Source organism: Dipodomys ordii, unplaced genomic scaffold (assembly GCF_000151885.1).
Source record: "Dipodomys ordii isolate 6190 unplaced genomic scaffold, Dord_2.0 Scaffold55, whole genome shotgun sequence".
NCBI classification, from domain to species: domain Eukaryota; kingdom Metazoa; phylum Chordata; class Mammalia; order Rodentia; family Heteromyidae; genus Dipodomys; species Dipodomys ordii.
Window position 1 is genome coordinate 8215774 of NW_012267271.1, and position 16153 is coordinate 8231926.

Sequence of the window (16153 nt, forward strand, 5' to 3'; positions counted from 1 at the left end):
CTCTTCCGAGACTGCCAGCCGCGATAGCCACGGTACGGTGGCGACCGTGGGACAGGCCTTCCACGGGAAGCGTGCCTGGCCCGCGCCACGCAGAGCCAACGCCGCACGGCCACTCGCTTCACTGACTTGGCCTTCTGGTGAGGGAGCCGAGCTGGGAGCTGCCCCAGGGCCTCCGGGGCCCCAGGGCCACTGTCAGGAGCTTCCCAGGCAAGAAAGCCAGAGCTTTTCCCATCACTAGTTTCAGGGTCTCTTATACCTCCCCTCCTCTCCCCTCCCATCCCCTCCCTTCTCTTCCCCTCTCCTCCCCTCTCCTCTCCTCTTCTCCCCTCTCTCCCCTCCCCTCCCCTCTCCTCTCCTTTCATCTTCTCTTCTCCCCTCCTGTCCTCTCCTCTTCTCTTCCCTTCTCCTTCCTTCTCCTCTCCTCTCCTCTTCTCCCTTCTCCTCTCCCCTCCCCTCCCCTCTCCTCTTCTCTCTTCCCCTTCCCTTCCCTCCCCTCCTTTCTCCTCTCCCTTCCTTTCTTCTCTCCTCTCCCCTTCTCTTCTCCTTCCCTCCCCTCTCTCCTCTCCTCTTCTCTCCCCTCCCCTCCCCTCCTCTCCAAAGGTAGACGGACACAAGACAGGACATTTGCCACATATTTCAAGACAGACGCTGAGGTGTCCCAGGTGAAGCCGGTGGCCCGTGGACGGGGTGGCCAAGCTCATGCTGCTCTGCATCTTATCAGCGCCCCGTGAAGTTCAACAAGCCGGGGACTCTGGGATGCATCAGGAGGATTTCTCAGCCTCCTTTCTGGGTCCAGGGAGACCCCCCTCATTCCCCAGGAGAGGAGTCCGGGTCTGCTGCCAGCCTCGGGGCCTGGGGCCTCGGCTCCTTCACAGCCGGGGCTTCGTTCCTGTGTCTGACTCACGTGAGCACACGCATGTGTCTTCCTCCGTGGAGCTGGGGCCTTTGCACGCCTTGCTCAGGAGGGCGCACAACCTCTCAGAATGTACGTATTTTCGTGTGAAAAGTGCGGTGCTTCTCTTTGTTCAGTAAGAATTTGAGGTTAAGTGACATACCCAAGGACAGAGGAAGGTCACTGAGACCTGAGCCCCGGTCCCTCTGTCCCCACCCCTTCCTTCCCACAGTGTACGTATCCTTTCCTGCCAGCTCTCGTCTGGGTCTGCTCCTCTGGCCAGCCACCCCGTCCTGCACATGCTTGGGGTGGAACGCTGCTGTTCAGTGACTTCCAACAATAATGACATTTACCCTCCACTGCAAAGCTGGCCGTGTTTGTGGTCAGGAAGGGACAGGCCTGTCCTCTGTGCCAAGTTCCCTGGTTCCAGGACCCAGTGGTATAAAGGGCAGCTGAGTGAGGAACCAGCGCAGACTCCCCCAGCCCCGCGAGCAAGCTGTTCAGCAGCTGTGAGAGCAGACGCCAGACATGAAGACCCTGCTCCTGAGCTTTGGCCTGGGCCTCGTTGCTGTCCTGCAGGCTCAGACCCTTCCGACTGTGGTGGAGGAGGAGAAGGAGGTGAGCCTCAGTTGCAGGGATGGGGAGGATACCAGGAAAGGAGACTGAGGCGGCTTGGGTGACGACCCCAGTCTCCCATGCATCCAGGGAGGCCCTTGTGGTAGGGCCAGTCCCGAAGCCCTTCCAAGGCAACGTGTGACAGAGCATGGGGTGGCTGGTTAAGATGGGCTTGGGGTGCAAAGAAGCTATGGTAGGAAGTGGGGCCTCGCTTCAGCCCTGGCTGGACAGAGGGAGCCTGCAGTCCCAGCTGAGCTACGGGGACTCAGAGCCTCCAGTGGACCGGCAAGGGCAGCGCATGGAAGGAGATGGAGGCCAAGGTGTAGTGTGGGGCGTGGATCGGGGAGGGCGCATCTGCAGGGGGTCTGCTCACGCTGTGGTGACAGACACGTACTGTCCCCAGGACGCAGGGACTTGGTATTTTAAAGCCTGGGCATCCGACAAGGAGATTCCTGGGGGAAAGCTGGGCTCTGTGTCTGTGACCCCCATGAAGATCAAGATCCTGGACGGGGGCAGCCTCAAAATCACGTTCACTCTTGGGTGAGTATCTGCTGGCCCCGCCAGGAGGCCATGCTCTCTTTCAGCTTTTCCTGGCTCGACCCAGGGCTGGGGCAGGCAGACAATGCTTTCCACTCCGCCTCCCTTCCTGCGTCCCTCCACACCTGGAGGTTTAGGAGCAACGGTGTCACAGGGGTGCCTTGGTCAAGGGCCCTGTGGTCTAGGGGCCCCAGAGCAGACGTGGTGGGCTTGGGGGCTGGCACCCACCTACTGGTGAGAGAACAGTTGCTGGCCACCCAGGCCCTGTGGGGACAGGAGTTTTATATTCAGACCTGATCAGAGCTGTCAGACTGGGCTCATGGACCCTGGACCTCATAGACCTTCTAGTGAATTTCTCTTTGGGAGCCTCACAGGTGTGGGGTTTGCAGAATGGCCTACAGGGGGTGCAAAACACAAGCAAGATGGCTTTTCAGGCAATGTGAGAGCCACCTTTGAAATTCCTCTGTGGCCCTCCCCTCTGTGGCCCTCCCCTCTGTGGCCCTCCCCTCTGTGATCCTCCCCTCTGTGATCCTCCCCTCTGTGGCCCTCCCCTCTGTGATCTGTGGCCCTCCCCTCTGTGGCCCTCCCCTCTGTGATCCTCCCCTCTGTGATCCTCCCCTCTGTGGCCCTCCCCTCTGTGATCCTCCCCTCTGTGGCCCTCCCCTCTGGGCCTCCCCTCTGTGATCCTCCCCTCTGTGATCCTCCCCTCTGTGGCCCTCCCCTCTGGCCCTCCCCTCTGGCCCTCCCCTCTGTGATCCTCCCCTCTGGCCCTCCCCTCTGTGGCCCTCCCCTCTGGCCCTCCCCTCTGGCCCTCCCCTCTGTGGCCCTCCCCTCTGGCCCTCCCCTCTGGCCTTCCCCTCTGTGGCTCTCATCTGTGTGACCCCTCTGCACGCCCCCCCCCAGGCTCCCACCAACATGGCTTCCACCTGTGCATCTCACTCATCCTCCTGGCTCCCACCCATGTTGTGCTGTGACAGTGTCTGTGATTTGGTCCTAAGATCCTGCCCTTAGGCCACACTGACCACAGGGATGGCCATGGAGCGTGGTCTCTACCTCATTTCCAGAGCTGAAGCGGTCCCTCACTGTGACAGGGACGGTCTGTACCGGGGGCTGTCCCTGAGATTCTCCACATCCAGTAGGCTAGCAGGGAGAAGGGCTGGCCAGGTGAGGGTTAGAGGGCAGACCCACAGCCACAAATGAGGAGGCAAACCGGGCAGCCTAGAGGTTTCTCTAGAGAGAGTAGAGGGGCTCAGACAGGCATTGGAGGACTGGAAAGGAGCAGTGGTCCCTGCAGAGGCCAGGGATCTGCCTGTGGACGGAGGCATGGAGGACTAGCTGTTGCCTGGACCTGAGATGGGGTGAAGGCTGCTTCTCCTTAGGCCGTGCCCCTCCCTGGGCCTCCTTAGGACACACACTGTGGCTGTCCCCAGCAGAGAGGCCCAGAGCAGAAGAGAGCTGCTCACTGACCTTCTGTTTTCCAGGATTGCAGGCCACTGCAGGGAGATAAGCAGCACCCTGAAGGAAACTGAGGAACCCGGGAAATACACCGCCTGTGAGTCCACAGCCCCTCACGGCTGCTCCCCAGTCCCAGCGGGGAGCGGCCAGCATCCGCTCAGGGTGGCCTTTCAGTCAGAGAACCTTTCTCTCCATTCGGCACTTGTTTGCACACACCCTTAGCTCCCATGGCTCAATTTGCCTTCAAGACCCACACACTGTCCTCAGCCTGGACGGTGCAGGCTTTCCCAGTGGTGATGGCTGCGCCTAGAGCAGGGTGAGCAGCACGGCTGCCCTGGGCTTCCTGCTGGGGCTCCCAGGCTCAGGATGTGGGCACCACTCTGGTATGTGCGGACACCCTGGCCTGGACATCGGCCCAGGGAGGACGTGGTGAGGACCTGCTGGCAAGCTGCCAGGGGCTGGATGCTGAGCACTTTTCCCAGCTGGGTGCTGGGTGCTGGGAGCTGAGTGCTGGGTGCTGGGTGCTAGGTGCCAGGTGCTGAGCACTGGGTGCTGGGTGCTGAATGATCTTGCACCCATGCTGCTGCAGGATCTGGTCCTTACTCAGGACTGGTTGTCCCTGTCCTCTGCAGATGGCGGCAAGCACGTGGTACAAATCATTAAGTCGGGCGTGGAGGGCCACTACATCCTCTATGGCGTGACTGATCTGCACGGACATCAGATCCGAACGGCTAAACTTGTGGGTTAGTCACGTGATCTACGGGCCTCCAGAAGTCACCCTGTGACAGGAGGGGTTGAGGCCTCTAGAGCAAACCTTGGGCCCCTTTCCCGAGGGGTGCCTGGTGGGCACCAGACAGGAATGGGAAGAGAGGCCTGCATGCAGCTCACCTCTGAGCAGCTCTGGGTGCCAGCACCCTTCCTGGACAGACAGAAAGGCCCAGGACCCTCCTGCGTCCTCCCCAGGGCCAGGTGTGTGTGAGCAGAGAGCAGAGGAAGGCGCGGTGCCCCGAGCCCCGCCAACGGGTGCCCGCTCCTCCAGGGCGCATTGGTCCTGCCACCCCTCCTAGCCTGGGCCAGGCACAGGGTGCTGAACGGAGAGTGGCCCTGTGTCCCAGCTCAGCTGCTGTGGACTCGTGGTGGGACTGTCACCTGGTGGTCCTGGCCTAGCCAGGCTCCAGGCCCAGCCCCCGGCCTCCAGGCCAGGCCCCTCAGGGTGGGCGGGGCCTCCCCCAGCCCAGCCTGCTCAGTCCTGCAGGCTGGGGTGATATGCCAACAGTCACTCATGCTCCTGTCTCCGCCTTCCTCACCTGCAGGCAGGGACCCTGACTTCAACCAGGAAGCCCTGGAGGACTTAAAGAGGGCTGCAGGAGTCAGAGGTCTCAGCCCAGAGACCATCGTCATCCTCAAACAAAGGGGTAGGAAAGAGCACCCCTCAGACCCCATGGAGGGAAAGTCACTGTGTCACTTCGCAGGGTCAGGCTGCATCCTACCCCGACTGTCCCTCTGGGATCATGGGAGATGCTGGTGATGGAGGAGCTGGGGTCTGGAGTGAGCAGCTGGGGTCTGAATCCTGTTTTCCTTTCTCTGACAGAAACCTGCTCTTCAGGAAGCGATTAGGATAAAGGTTGGTTTTGGGGACACTGGTAAACATGCTGGTGCTGGGTTTGATGGGGCTTCAGGAGCTCCTGGGGTCTGTCCTCCATCCCTGACCTGTCCCAGAGGTGCAGAGTCCTTCCCCACCAGCACTGAGCTCAGATTTCCTTCCCATAGGCCATTCCCAGGCAGGTTGAAATCTACACACTTGCTGCCCCTCCTGTAGTTGCCTGCCTGCCATATTCTGAAGACTTCCCCTTGCTCTTCCTCTTCCTCCTCCTCCTCTTTCTTCCTCCTTTTTCTTTTTCTTTTAAAATCATCTCTAAGTAGTTGTACAAATAAATTTCAATGCAACATGTCAGTCTATGAGTGTAACGCATCTTTTGAAATTAATCTAAAAAATGCTCTTTAAGGTATTGTACAGAGGAGTTTTATTCTCCCCCATTTCCCTCACTTCTCCTAGCTCCATTTTCACAAGTATACATTGAACAATATGACTGCCTTCTCCAAACAAACACTCTTTCCTAAAATCACCATGGATTTTGGTCCAAGCTACCTGAATATAAGCCAAAATGGGACAGGAGCTGCCTCTTGTGGGAAGAGGCCCCCAGCCTAATTTCCCCAGATCCCAGGCCTCCACTAAGCCCACTGGGTGTAGATCCATGGGTGCCAGTGGGCATGGCTGGGTCCTGGTCTTCCTCTGCTACAAAGCCAGCATCTTGTGCATCTACGTGGCTGTCCTGAGCTGGACCCTCAGCGTCCTCCATGGGCAAGGGTCCCCACAGCTCAGTACGTACCCCTAGTTGAGGAGACAGCTGAGCCTCATCACAAAGAGTGGCCAGGTAGAGTCACCCATCCCTGGGTCGCTTTACTCTCTGGGCTGCTTTTAAGAAAGGGGACAGCCAGCCAGGCACTGGTGGCTCATGCCTGGAATCCCAGCTACTCAGGAGGCTGAGATCTGAGGATCATCATTCAAAGCCAGCCTGGGCAGGAAAGTCCACAAGGTCTCTAATAAAGCACCCCCAAAACCAAGAAGTGGAGCTGTAGCTCAAATGGTAGAATTCTAACTTTGAGCAAAAAAGCTCAGTGATAGCGCCCAGGCCCTGAGTTCAAGCCCTAGGACCTGTTCTTTCTCTCTCTCTCTCTGTCTCTGTCTCTCTGTCTCTGTCTCTCTCTCTCTGTCTCTCTCTCTCTCTCTCACACACACACCAAACAAAACAAAGAGAAAGGCAACAGACATGCTGCAGGACCTCAGAATTCCTGTGTCTCTTGTGTGTTGTTTAAGAGTTTGCCTAAGGTCTTCTGCCCAGATAGGGACAAAACAAGAGTCCAAATGTGTGTGTCTTGCCACTGTTATTCTGTTTGCCGAAGTCACCTGTCCCTCTTCACACCTGGACATGGAGCTCAGCAGGCAGCCTGGCCAATGGCTTGTCCGTCCTCTGCTGTGATCTCATGGTGGGAGAGCCTGAGAGTTCTTCTCCCCTGCTGCAGCCCTCTTCCTCCCTCCCTCCGTGGCCTCACGGATGCTGAGCTACGCTGAACTACGGCTTGGAAGCAGCCCGGTGGCATCACCCTGAACTTTTGCCCTGGGAGCCATGGGACTAGCCCCGCCCCCCATGTCCAGCGCTCTCCATCACCTGCTGCCTTGGCCCTCACCCTCCTCCCTTCTCTCTCAATAAAGAGCTGCAACAGTCCCTGGTGATTGCTGTCTGTGGAGGCCCTTGGTGGGCTGCTTCGGGACTTCTTGGGGTTGTGCTCATAGTGGGGGAACTCGCTGGGCTCCTTCCCCAACCAGGGGCTGGACGTGGGGTCGCTTGCTGGGCAGGGGTCCTGGATGGTGGGATTCTAATGGATTGATTCTGAGGAAGAGCTGGCTGTCTCCCAGTCTTGAGTGCGAGGGTGTCAGACACAGCACTGACCTGAGTAAGTGACCACAGGCAAGAGGAGCCAGAACCAGAGATGTTTTTGAAAAAATCCTGCAAACTACAACTCCCATAGGCCCAGTCCCCGAGGGCTTCATGGGCTCATAGGTCTCCCGCTCAGAGAGGTACTGAGCGCCCACAGGCACCCCCGAGGTGCCATGTAAGACAGTTCCTTTTTCATAGGAGAAAGAAGTTGGGTGGAAAGCGTTCTCAGCCCCTGGGGAGGCCTGTGTGTGTTCAGGCTGGAGATAGAGGCATGAGCAGAAGCATCCACTATCTGCCCGGTGTCTGGCTCTTCAAAGGGTAACCCTGGACCGCAGGGCCTTCCGGGAAGGCCCAAACTTCCAGGCGTCTTCAGCTCATGTCACCTCTCCTGACTGAACCTTATGCCTCTCCTCTCTTCTGGGGCACCCAAATCACATCGAATGGGGCCCAGTCCAGGGCGTGGCCTGCAGTGTTCAGCGTTCCTCGGGAAGGATTTGAGCTGAGGATGAGGAGCCAAGAGCTCACATATTCATTCTTCTGCACCTTCTGTGATCCCAAGAGTCTACAAGGCCCAGGAGTGACTCCGAGTATGGGGATCAGGGCTGGGGAGAGATGGGCAGGGCTTCCTGTCCATGCTCCCCCCCCCCCCCCGTGTGCAGGTGCCATGGGTAGCTGTGGAGGTGTTGTGCGCGCTGCCTGTCAGGGTGCAGCCTCTGAAGTCAGATACACCAAGGAGCGTTCAGGGCCAAGGAGATACCAGGGGCCTCTGGAGGAGCCGAGGGTGCAGGGGAAGAATGTGTTCTGGGGGCAGAGGAGGGACTCTTACGGGACAGGGATGGAGTCCTGCAAGGAGGGAGATTTTGGAGGATTTTGGAGGAGGGGTAACTTACAAGTACACCCCTCCCCGTCTCTGCTTAGGCTGACCCAGCTATCCCGCTCAGAGCAGTCCTTCAAGGAGGACAGTCCTTCATCCTGAACTCCAGCTTCCTTCCTCGAGATCTCTGCTGACAAATGTCAAGCGAGGCTGCGGGCTGGTCTTCTTCCCTGCAGGAATGGGCACGTTTCCTGCCCAGAGCCGGATGTACCACTTCCCTAAGAGCTGGAGGGGGAAGCCACTCCTCAGCAGGAATGAAGGGGCAGAGAGGCTGGGGCTGGATGGGAGCAGAGGCAGGCGCAGGGCTTGGTTAGAGTCTCTGCATAGGCAGGGTGGTTCTGAGCCCTGTAAGAAACACAAACTCCCACGGACAGGCAGGCTCTCTCAGCAGGTTGAGCTGGACAGGTAGAGGCAGACAGACCTCTCCTGAATGGTATTCCCTCTGGGAGAGGCTCATCTCAGAAGTTTCTGAGAGGTTTCTGGAATGGCCAGATGGAATCTTTCAGTGTAGGAGGAGGAGACCGGAGGACAGGTAGGGCCTAGAGTGAACAGAACTTTGTTTGGGTGAATGGGTGGATGGATGGATGTAAGAATGGGTGGATGTGTGGATGTATGTGTGTAAGATTGGGTGGATGAGTGGAAGGAAGGATGGATGAGTAGTTAGGTAGATGGGGAAATGGGAGGATGGGTGGATAGAAGGATGGGTGGATGGACAGATGGAAGATAGATGGATGGGTAGATAGTAGGTATATGGATAGGTGGATTGGTGACTGGAAGGCTGGATGGGTGGATGGGTGGATGAGTGGATGGGAAAACAGAAAGGTGGGTAGATGGGTAGGTGAAAACAGAAGGGTGTACTCACCCTTCTGTGGGGGTGGTTGTGTGGAAGGATGGATGGGTGGATGGTAGATGGGAGAATAGCAGGGTGCGTGGATGAGCAGATGGGTGGATGAGTGGATGGGTGGATAGAAGGATGGAAGGACTGTATTCCTAGTAAGCCTGGTTTCCCTCTGCTAGTCACAATCAGCACTGCAAGGGTGTGAGTGGCCCCAGAGTCCCAGTGCTGCATCCTTCCTCTGTGGTGCTGCCTCTTCTAAAGATCAGACTCATCAGTGCTCCCCAGAAGCCAGTGATGAGTGCTGACCCTGTCTGCACAGGTAAAACACCGTCTCAGGGCCCTTGGACACCTGACTCCCCCACCAGCCTCATTGCCAGCTCCACCCTTGCTCCTGTTCCTGGTAGCCACACGACCTTCATCTCGTTGGTTGCCTGTGCCCAGGACCTTATGTGCTCATGTGCACGCATATATTTGGGTCTGTTCATATACACGTTTTCACGAATTGTTGGTGCATAGAAAAGCAGTTCAAGATGGCTACTTCCTGAGTCTTCACTAGGAGTTGAACTAGCACAATTAGTTCTATGTTTGAGGCCTAAAATTAAGTATTTTGTTAAAAAGTTATTAACAAAAAATGGATTTGGCTGGGAAAATAATTATGTCTAAATATAAACATTCTTGCAAGGATTATGTCTGAATATAAATTTGTAAGTGGAGGAAGGAAAGAAGGCGAGGATGAGTCAGTAAGTAAGGGAAGGAAAAAGACAAAGAGACTTGTAAGTATAATATATAGGTATAGATATAGCTAGCTAGCTAGCTAGATAGATAGATGTGTGTGTGTGTATAGCATCAATGAATATAAATGGAAAACCATTACTTGACTATGATACACTATGGATCGTGTTAATATAAAGACCCTCCAGCTGTGCATGAGCTGTGCTGGGTGCTGGACTTTGGCTGAAGCCTCATTGTGCCTCACATGCTTGTCTGCCATCACATCAGTCATCAAAACCTGGCTTTGTGGGTGGCACATTTGCAGGAAGCAACCAGGGGACCCTGGGGGCACATCTGCAACCACAGCCCTGCCAGGCTCTCCCTGGTCTTTGTGCAGCACCAGAAGGGATCAGAACATGGCTGGGTCCTCAGTGCTTCCTGACTGCTTCCAGGCATTCCTCCCTCCAAGCAAAGCCTACCAAAGGGCCTCACAGACAGGCAGAGTCACCAGGGAATGCTGAAGCCCTTTATTGAGAAATATGGGGAAGGGGAGGGAAGAGGCAGATAGTGGAGGGGGCTGGTTCTATGTCCCCTAGGATAAGACACTGGGTCTGCTGCCACACCATGGGCCTTGAGACCAGGAAGAGGAGGAGTGTTCACGGGGCCAGGAAGGGAGAAAAGAAGAGAGATGCTGGCTCTTGGGGCTCCATCCACCAAATCACAGTGAGGCTGCCTGCTGTGTGCGAAGAGGAACGGTGACGTCAGCAAATGCAATGACCAGGGCAAGATGCCAGCAGGTGTCCCCTGGGTCTGTCCTCATCTGGGCCAGGACCGTGGGCAGGGTCTCAGGGTCACAGGGGGGACGTGGGAATTCTGAGGTCTACAGCATGGCTGCCACCCTCCTACTGAGGGGCGGGGGAGGTCTTGGGTGTGCTGCCGGGGTGCAGGAGTTGGGAGGGGCCGTACTCTCCTCCAGCAACCCACCTCTGGAGCGCAGAGGGTGGACGGTCCTGCCCTGAAACTGGAATCACATTCCGGAAGGAAACCTGAGCTCTGCACTCAAGGGCAAAGATTTCTGCCGAAGCAGAGTCCGCACCCTTCGGGGCGCCGGGGCGGTGGGGTTCCCCCCTGTCCAGGCAGGAGTCGGGTGCTAGACCACAGAGGCTCTGGAGGCTCACTGACCCCCAGCACTGGGGGTGTTGTCCAATGGGTCTGACACTCACCTCTTACCCTAATCACCTCCCGGAGAGCAGGTTTCTGTGAAAGAAAGGTTCAGGATTCAGACCCCGGAGCTCACTCCAGATTGTAGTTTCTCCATCGCCAGCATCTCCCACGATCCCAGAGGGACAGTCAGGATGCAAGGCAGCCTGACCCCGGGAAGTGATGCGGTGACCTTCCCTCCATGGGGTCTGGGGGTGCTAGGCAGGGGCCTCTTTCCTACCTCTTTGTTTGGGAATGACTATGTTCTCTGTGTTGAGACCTCTGGCTCCTGTGACATTCTCAAAGTCCTCCAGGGCTTCCTGGTTGAAGTCAGGGTCAGTGCCTGCAGGTGAGGATGGCGGAGACAGGAGCGTGAGTGACTGTTGGCATATCACCCCAGCCTGCAGGACTGAGCAGGCTGGGCTGGGGGAGGCCCCGCCCACCCTGAGGGGCCTGGCCTGGAGCCTGGCTAGGCAAGGACCACCAGGTGAAGTCCCACCACGAGTCCACAGCAGCTGAGCTGGGACACAGGGCCACTCTCCGTTCAGCACCCTGTGCCTGGCCCAGGCCAGGAGGGGTGGCAGGACCAATGCGCCCTGGAGGAGCGGGCACCCGTTGGTGGGGCTCGGGGCACCGCGCCTTCCTCTGCTCTCTGCTCACACACACCTGGCCCTGGGGAGGACGCAGGAGGGTCCTGGGCCTTTCTGTCTGTCCAGGAAGGGTGCTGGCACCCAGAGCTGCTCAGAGGTGAGCTGCATGCAGGCCTCTCTTCCCATTCCTGTCTGGTGCCCACCAGGCACCCCTCGGGAAAGGGGCCCAAGGTTTGCTCTAGAGGCCTCAGCCCCTCCTGTCGCAGGGTGACTTCTGGAGGCCCGTAGATCATGTGACTCACCCACAAGTTTAGCCGTTCGGATCTGATGTCCGTGCAGATCAGTCACGCCATAGAGGATGTAGTGGCCCTCCACGCCCGACTTAATGATTTGTACCACATACTTGCCACCATCTGCAGAGGACAGGGACAACCAGTCCTGAGTAAGGACCAGATCCTGCAGCAGCATGGGTGCAAGATCATTCAGCACCCAGCACCCAGTGCTCAGCACCTGGCACCCAGCACCCAGCACCCAGCACTCAGCTCCCAGCACCCAGCACCCAGCTGGGAAAAGTGCTCAGCATCCAGCCCCTGGCAGCTTGCCAGCAGGTCCTCACCACGTCCTCCCTGGGCCGATGTCCAGGCCAGGGTGTCCCCACACACCAGAGTGGTGCCCACATCCTGAGCCTGGGAGCCCCAGCAGGAAGCCCAGGGCAGCCGTGCTGCTCACCCTGCTCTAGGCGCAGCCATCACCACTGGGAAAGCCTGCACTGGGAAAGCCTGTCCAGGCTGAGGACAGTGTGTGGGTCTTGACAGCAAATTGAGCCATGGGAGCTAAGGGTGTGTGCAAACAAGTGCCGAATGGAGAGAAAGGTTCTCTGACTGAAAGGCCACCCTGAGCGGACGCTGGCCGCTCCCCGCTGGGACTGGGGAGCAGCCGTGAGGGGCTGTGGACTCACAGGCGGTGTATTTCCCGGGTTCCTCAGTTTCCTGCAGGGTCACGCTCACGCCGTGGCACTGATCCGCAACCCTGGAAAACCAGCTCAGTGAGCAGCACTGTCCGGCCCAGGACCTTTCCTGAGGGCAGTGGGACCACGCATGCCCATGCAGGACCAGGGAGGAGTGGGCTCCTTCATTTCAGGTCCAGGCAGCCCTCCATGTCACGCGGAGGCCATAGCTCCATGCCTCACCTCGCCTGGCTGTGCTTCTGCCCCACAGGGGACCTGGGTCTGCCTTTCCCTCAGACACCAGTGTTACCCCCAACCCTCGCCCTGCTCAGTTCCTGTCCTGGCGGTCCGCTATGCCTAGAGACGGATTGACATCTCCCAACACCTGGTCCCATAAAAGAAATGTCGGTGAATGTGAGGTCCCGGGGATCCCCAAAACACAAGGTGAATGTCTTTCCAGGACCTGAGCACAGATACCATCTTGCTGTTCAAGCGGGGGCCCCCCACATGGATGCAGAGGGGATGAAAGGTTGGAAGGACACAGGGGTCTGCACAGGGACTGCAGAGGTGTCCATGCACTGCCTTGCCAAGGCTTCTCCTTGGTCTCTTCCACCCTCTCTGGTCAGTCTGCAAACCTTGTGTCGAAGAGCAGCAATTTGCTATGATAATGAACAAGTCTAGGGCCATAAGCCCAGTCTGCCAGCTCTGGTTGGGTCTGTGAGTGACGCTTCTATCCCCCAAGGGACTGGATGGACAACAGCTGTTCTTTTACCAAGTAGAAAGTAGGTGCCAGTCCACCCAGCCCACTGGGTCTGCTCTAGGGCTTCAACAACCCAGGGTCCATCTGATCAAGGCACCCACAGTGGCACAGTAGCCCCTGTAGCAAAAGTCCCTGGATTTGAGAAGAGATGTGAGGCACTGTTGGCCTGCCCCACTGACTGCTGGCTCTCCTATGTGGGTAGGAAAAGGCTGGGCAGGTCATGGCCTCATGGCCGGCAGGCACTCACCTGAACGTGAACTGGATTTTCAGGTTGCCCCCATCCAGGATCTTAATGGCCATGGGGGTCACAGACACAGACCCTTGCCTTCCCCCAGGAATCTCCTTGTCGAATATGACGGCCTTCAAATACCACGTCCCTAAGTCCTAGAGAAGATACTCAGCTGTCACCCCTGTAAGGGCTTGTCCTCTGATCTGTAGGCCTGGACTCTACCTTCATCTCCAAGGTATGCAGACATGGGGCCTGTTCCAGTCCTCCTCCCATCCCCAAACCACCTACCACTGTCCCCAGGCTGTCTACGTGCAGGCCCTGAGTCCCTGTAGGTCAGCCAGGGCTACAGGCTCCCTCCATCCCAGGGAAGACAGCAGGTGTCCCCCTCCCATGCTAGCCCTTCTGAACCCTGGGCCCCCCTGGACCAGTCACACAGCTCTCTGTCTCATGCTCTGTTAGGCCTGAGATTCAGGCCATGGCCCTAAAGTGAGGGTCTCCTTGGATGTAGGTAGGAATGGGACCTTCAGCCAGAGGTCTCAGTCCCCTTCCACAGGCCGGCCCCTCCTAATGGAGACTCACCTCTTGCTCTTCTTCCTCCACAACCGGAAGGCCCTGCACCTGCAGGACAGCAAGGAGGCCCAGGCCGAAGATCAGGAACAGGGTCTTCATGTCTGAGGTCTGCTCTCACGACTGTCCAACAGCTCGATCGTGGGGCTGGGAGAGTCTGCGCTAGTTCCTCACTGGGAACCAGCTGCCTTTATATCACTGGGTCCTGGAACCGGGGAACTTGGCACAGAGGACAGGCCTGTCCCTTCCTGACCACAAACACGGCCAGCTTTGCAGTGGAGGGTAAATATCATTATTGTTGGAAGTCACTGAACAGCAGCGTTCCACCCCAAGGATGTCCAGGACAGGGTGGCTGGCCAGAGAAGCGGATCCAGATGAGAGCTGGCAGGAAATGAGTGGAGGTATGCGGCTTGCTGTGTGGAGAGATCCTGAGGGATCCCACCCCACATGGTAACTCTGGCTGCCACAGAGGGAGCTGGTAGGAACCAGAGTCCCCTGAACTAGGCCCTCCATTCCTCTGTCCCTGGGCAAGTCAGCTTCATCCTAGATAAAGAGGGACCCTGCTGGTACAGGAAATCATGTGCATGCCCTCCTGGGGAAGGTGTGCACAAAGCCCCTCTGGTCCATACACCACGTGGTCAGACAGAGGGAACTAAGACAGGTGTGTCACACGCGTGTGCTTACCTGCACACAGTGAGCAATGGGAATGAAATGCTGGCTGTAAGGAGCTGCTGGTTCTAGACTGAAGCTGGCAGAGTGCTAGGGGTCATCTTCTGAGGAGTGGGTCTCAGAGACCCCTCCCCCTTTTATTCAGTCTTGGGGCTTGAACTCAGGGCCTGGGCGCTGTCCCTGAGCTCTTTTGCTCAAGGCTAACACTCTATCACAGCACCACTTCCAGTTTTTGTTTTGTTTTGAGTGGTTAATTGGAGATAAGAATCTCATGATGATTTTTCTACCCAGGCTGACTTTGAACTGTGATCCTCAGATCTCAGCCTCCTGAGTGGCTAGGATTATAGGTGTGAGCCCAGCTCAGAGACCCTTCTGATGTGTTCTTCTTGGTAATAGATCTCTGAAACAGTGTAGCCACTGTGGAAAACAACTTGGAATTTCTCCAAATTGTTAAGTAGGGAGTCATTTACACTCCTTGTGTACAGCTGAGGCACCCTTGTTTATGAAAGCTTGTGGTAGCATCATTCTTAGTAATCCTAAAGTAGAAACAAGCTAGTCTTATCAAGTGAAGAAGAGTTAAAAGATGGTTTATCTATGGAATGTCCAGCACACAGACACAGATACAGACACAGAAACACACACACACACACACACACACACACAATCCCCCCCAAAACAAATGAAGCTTTGATCCATGCTCCAATGTAACAATCCTGGAAACATCATCCTCAGGGAAAGAAGCTGGTCATAAAGTCATACCCTATGTGGTCCCCCTCACAAGAAATGAGAAGAACAGAGGAGCCTATAAATGAACTTATGTTTCCAGCTGTGGTGGGGTTGAAGCTTGGTTGCTAATGGATGAAAAAGACCTTGTTGGGATGTGAGGATGTTCTAAAACTAGACTGTGCTGATTGGGTGCAAAGGGACTGAAAACCATCGCTTGTACATCTGAAGCGGATGGACTTATGGGATGTGAGTCATTGCAATGAAATCACTCCAAGTCCCCATCCGACGTGACCAAGAAATGACTGCCTCTACCTGAGGGAAAGAGAGAAGAGAGAGCAGAAAACCCCCCACAGAGGCGGGGTGGGCAGCTCACGCATGGCCACCCATCCCCTGGTAGAGGAGCCAAGTCCGGTGAAGCCGCCATGACAGGAGTGCTGAGGCCGGCTTGCCCTGGAGCCCTGAATACACAATCATTGGGGAGTCAGGATTTCCTGGTCAGAGCGAAGCGTGTTTTATCTCTGATGCTGAAAGGTCATTCTATTGCCTGTCAAATGCTTCACGGCTCGTGGTTGGAACTCCGCAGTGGAGTTGCCTCTGATGGTGTCTATGGCTATTTTGACCCTCCCACCTTCCCCTGACCCTCAGCACACTTTTCTCTCGGTTTACTGTCTCCAGCATAGCCATTTCATCATTCAGCGTACCCACTCAGCACAGCTGGTCTCCTCAACTGGATTATTTTGGATGTGTGAGTGGTGGAGAAAGCACTGGGCAGAGTTCAAGGGACGCATGCCCAACAGGCTTTGGAGAAAATATAGTTAAAGATTAGCATATCTTAGCCAGGCATCAGTGGCTCACACCTGTCATCTTAGCTACGCAGGAGGCTGAGATCTGAGAATCATGGTTCAAAGCCAGCCTGGGCAGGAAAGTCCGTAGACTCTTATCTCCAATAAACCACCAGAAAATCAGAAGTGGAGCTGTGACTCAAGCGGTAGAGCACTTGCCTTGAGCTGAAGAGCTCAGGGACAGAGTTCAAGCCCCACGACT

General features: G+C 56.6%; 2 protein-coding genes across 5 annotated transcripts; one reads left to right on the top strand and one right to left on the bottom strand.

The window, feature by feature from the left end:
* The first annotated feature begins 1233 nt into the window (after nt 1–1233).
* On the top strand, nt 1234–6751 carry LOC105989361 (von Ebner gland protein 1-like). Of its 4 annotated transcripts, none has more exons than XM_013021352.1 (7): nt 1234–1510; nt 1911–2047; nt 3526–3596; nt 4132–4242; nt 4813–4914; nt 5091–5123; nt 6584–6751. In XM_013021352.1, the coding sequence occupies exons 1-6, from the start codon at nt 1421–1423 to the stop codon at nt 5114–5116; spliced, it is 537 nt and encodes a 178-aa protein (XP_012876806.1). In that variant the 5' UTR covers nt 1234–1420; the 3' UTR covers nt 5117–5123; nt 6584–6751. The 4 variants fall into 4 exon arrangements, with proteins under 4 accessions (XP_012876806.1, XP_012876804.1, XP_012876807.1 ...); XM_013021350.1 differs by lacking the exon at nt 6584–6751 and adding an exon at nt 6403–6538; XM_013021353.1 differs by lacking the exon at nt 6584–6751 and adding an exon at nt 6464–6535.
* A 3218-nt stretch (nt 6752–9969) lies between these two features.
* Nucleotides 9970–13850, bottom strand: LOC105989370 (von Ebner gland protein 1-like). Its single transcript, XM_013021360.1, has 7 exons — nt 13727–13850; nt 13166–13302; nt 12171–12241; nt 11515–11625; nt 10864–10965; nt 10646–10679; nt 9970–10158 (listed from the first exon to the last, which is right to left on the bottom strand). Exons 1-6 carry the CDS (start codon nt 13814–13816, stop codon nt 10654–10656), a joined length of 537 nt encoding a protein of 178 aa, XP_012876814.1. The 5' UTR covers nt 13817–13850; the 3' UTR covers nt 9970–10158; nt 10646–10653.
* Nucleotides 13851–16153: the final 2303 nt, after the last annotated feature.

Bases quoted from the DNA above. Each gene is read 5' to 3' on its own strand.
- LOC105989361 (XM_013021352.1), top strand. From the start codon at position 1,421: ATGAAGACCCTGCTCCTGAGCTTTGGCCTGGGCCTCGTTGCTGTCCTG. The intron at 1,511-1,910 runs GTGAGCCTCAGT...TACTGTCCCCAG, and splicing joins TGGTGGAGGAGGAGAAGGAG to GACGCAGGGACTTGGTATTT. The intron at 3,597-4,131 runs GTGAGTCCACAG...TGTCCTCTGCAG, and splicing joins ACCCGGGAAATACACCGCCT to ATGGCGGCAAGCACGTGGTA.
- LOC105989370 (XM_013021360.1), bottom strand. From the start codon at position 13,816: ATGAAGACCCTGTTCCTGATCTTCGGCCTGGGCCTCCTTGCTGTCCTG. The intron at 11,626-12,170 runs GTGAGTCCACAG...TGTCCTCTGCAG, and splicing joins ACCCGGGAAATACACCGCCT to ATGGTGGCAAGTATGTGGTA. The intron at 10,966-11,514 runs GTGAGTCACATG...CCTCACCTGCAG, and splicing joins CCGAACGGCTAAACTTGTGG to GCACTGACCCTGACTTCAAC.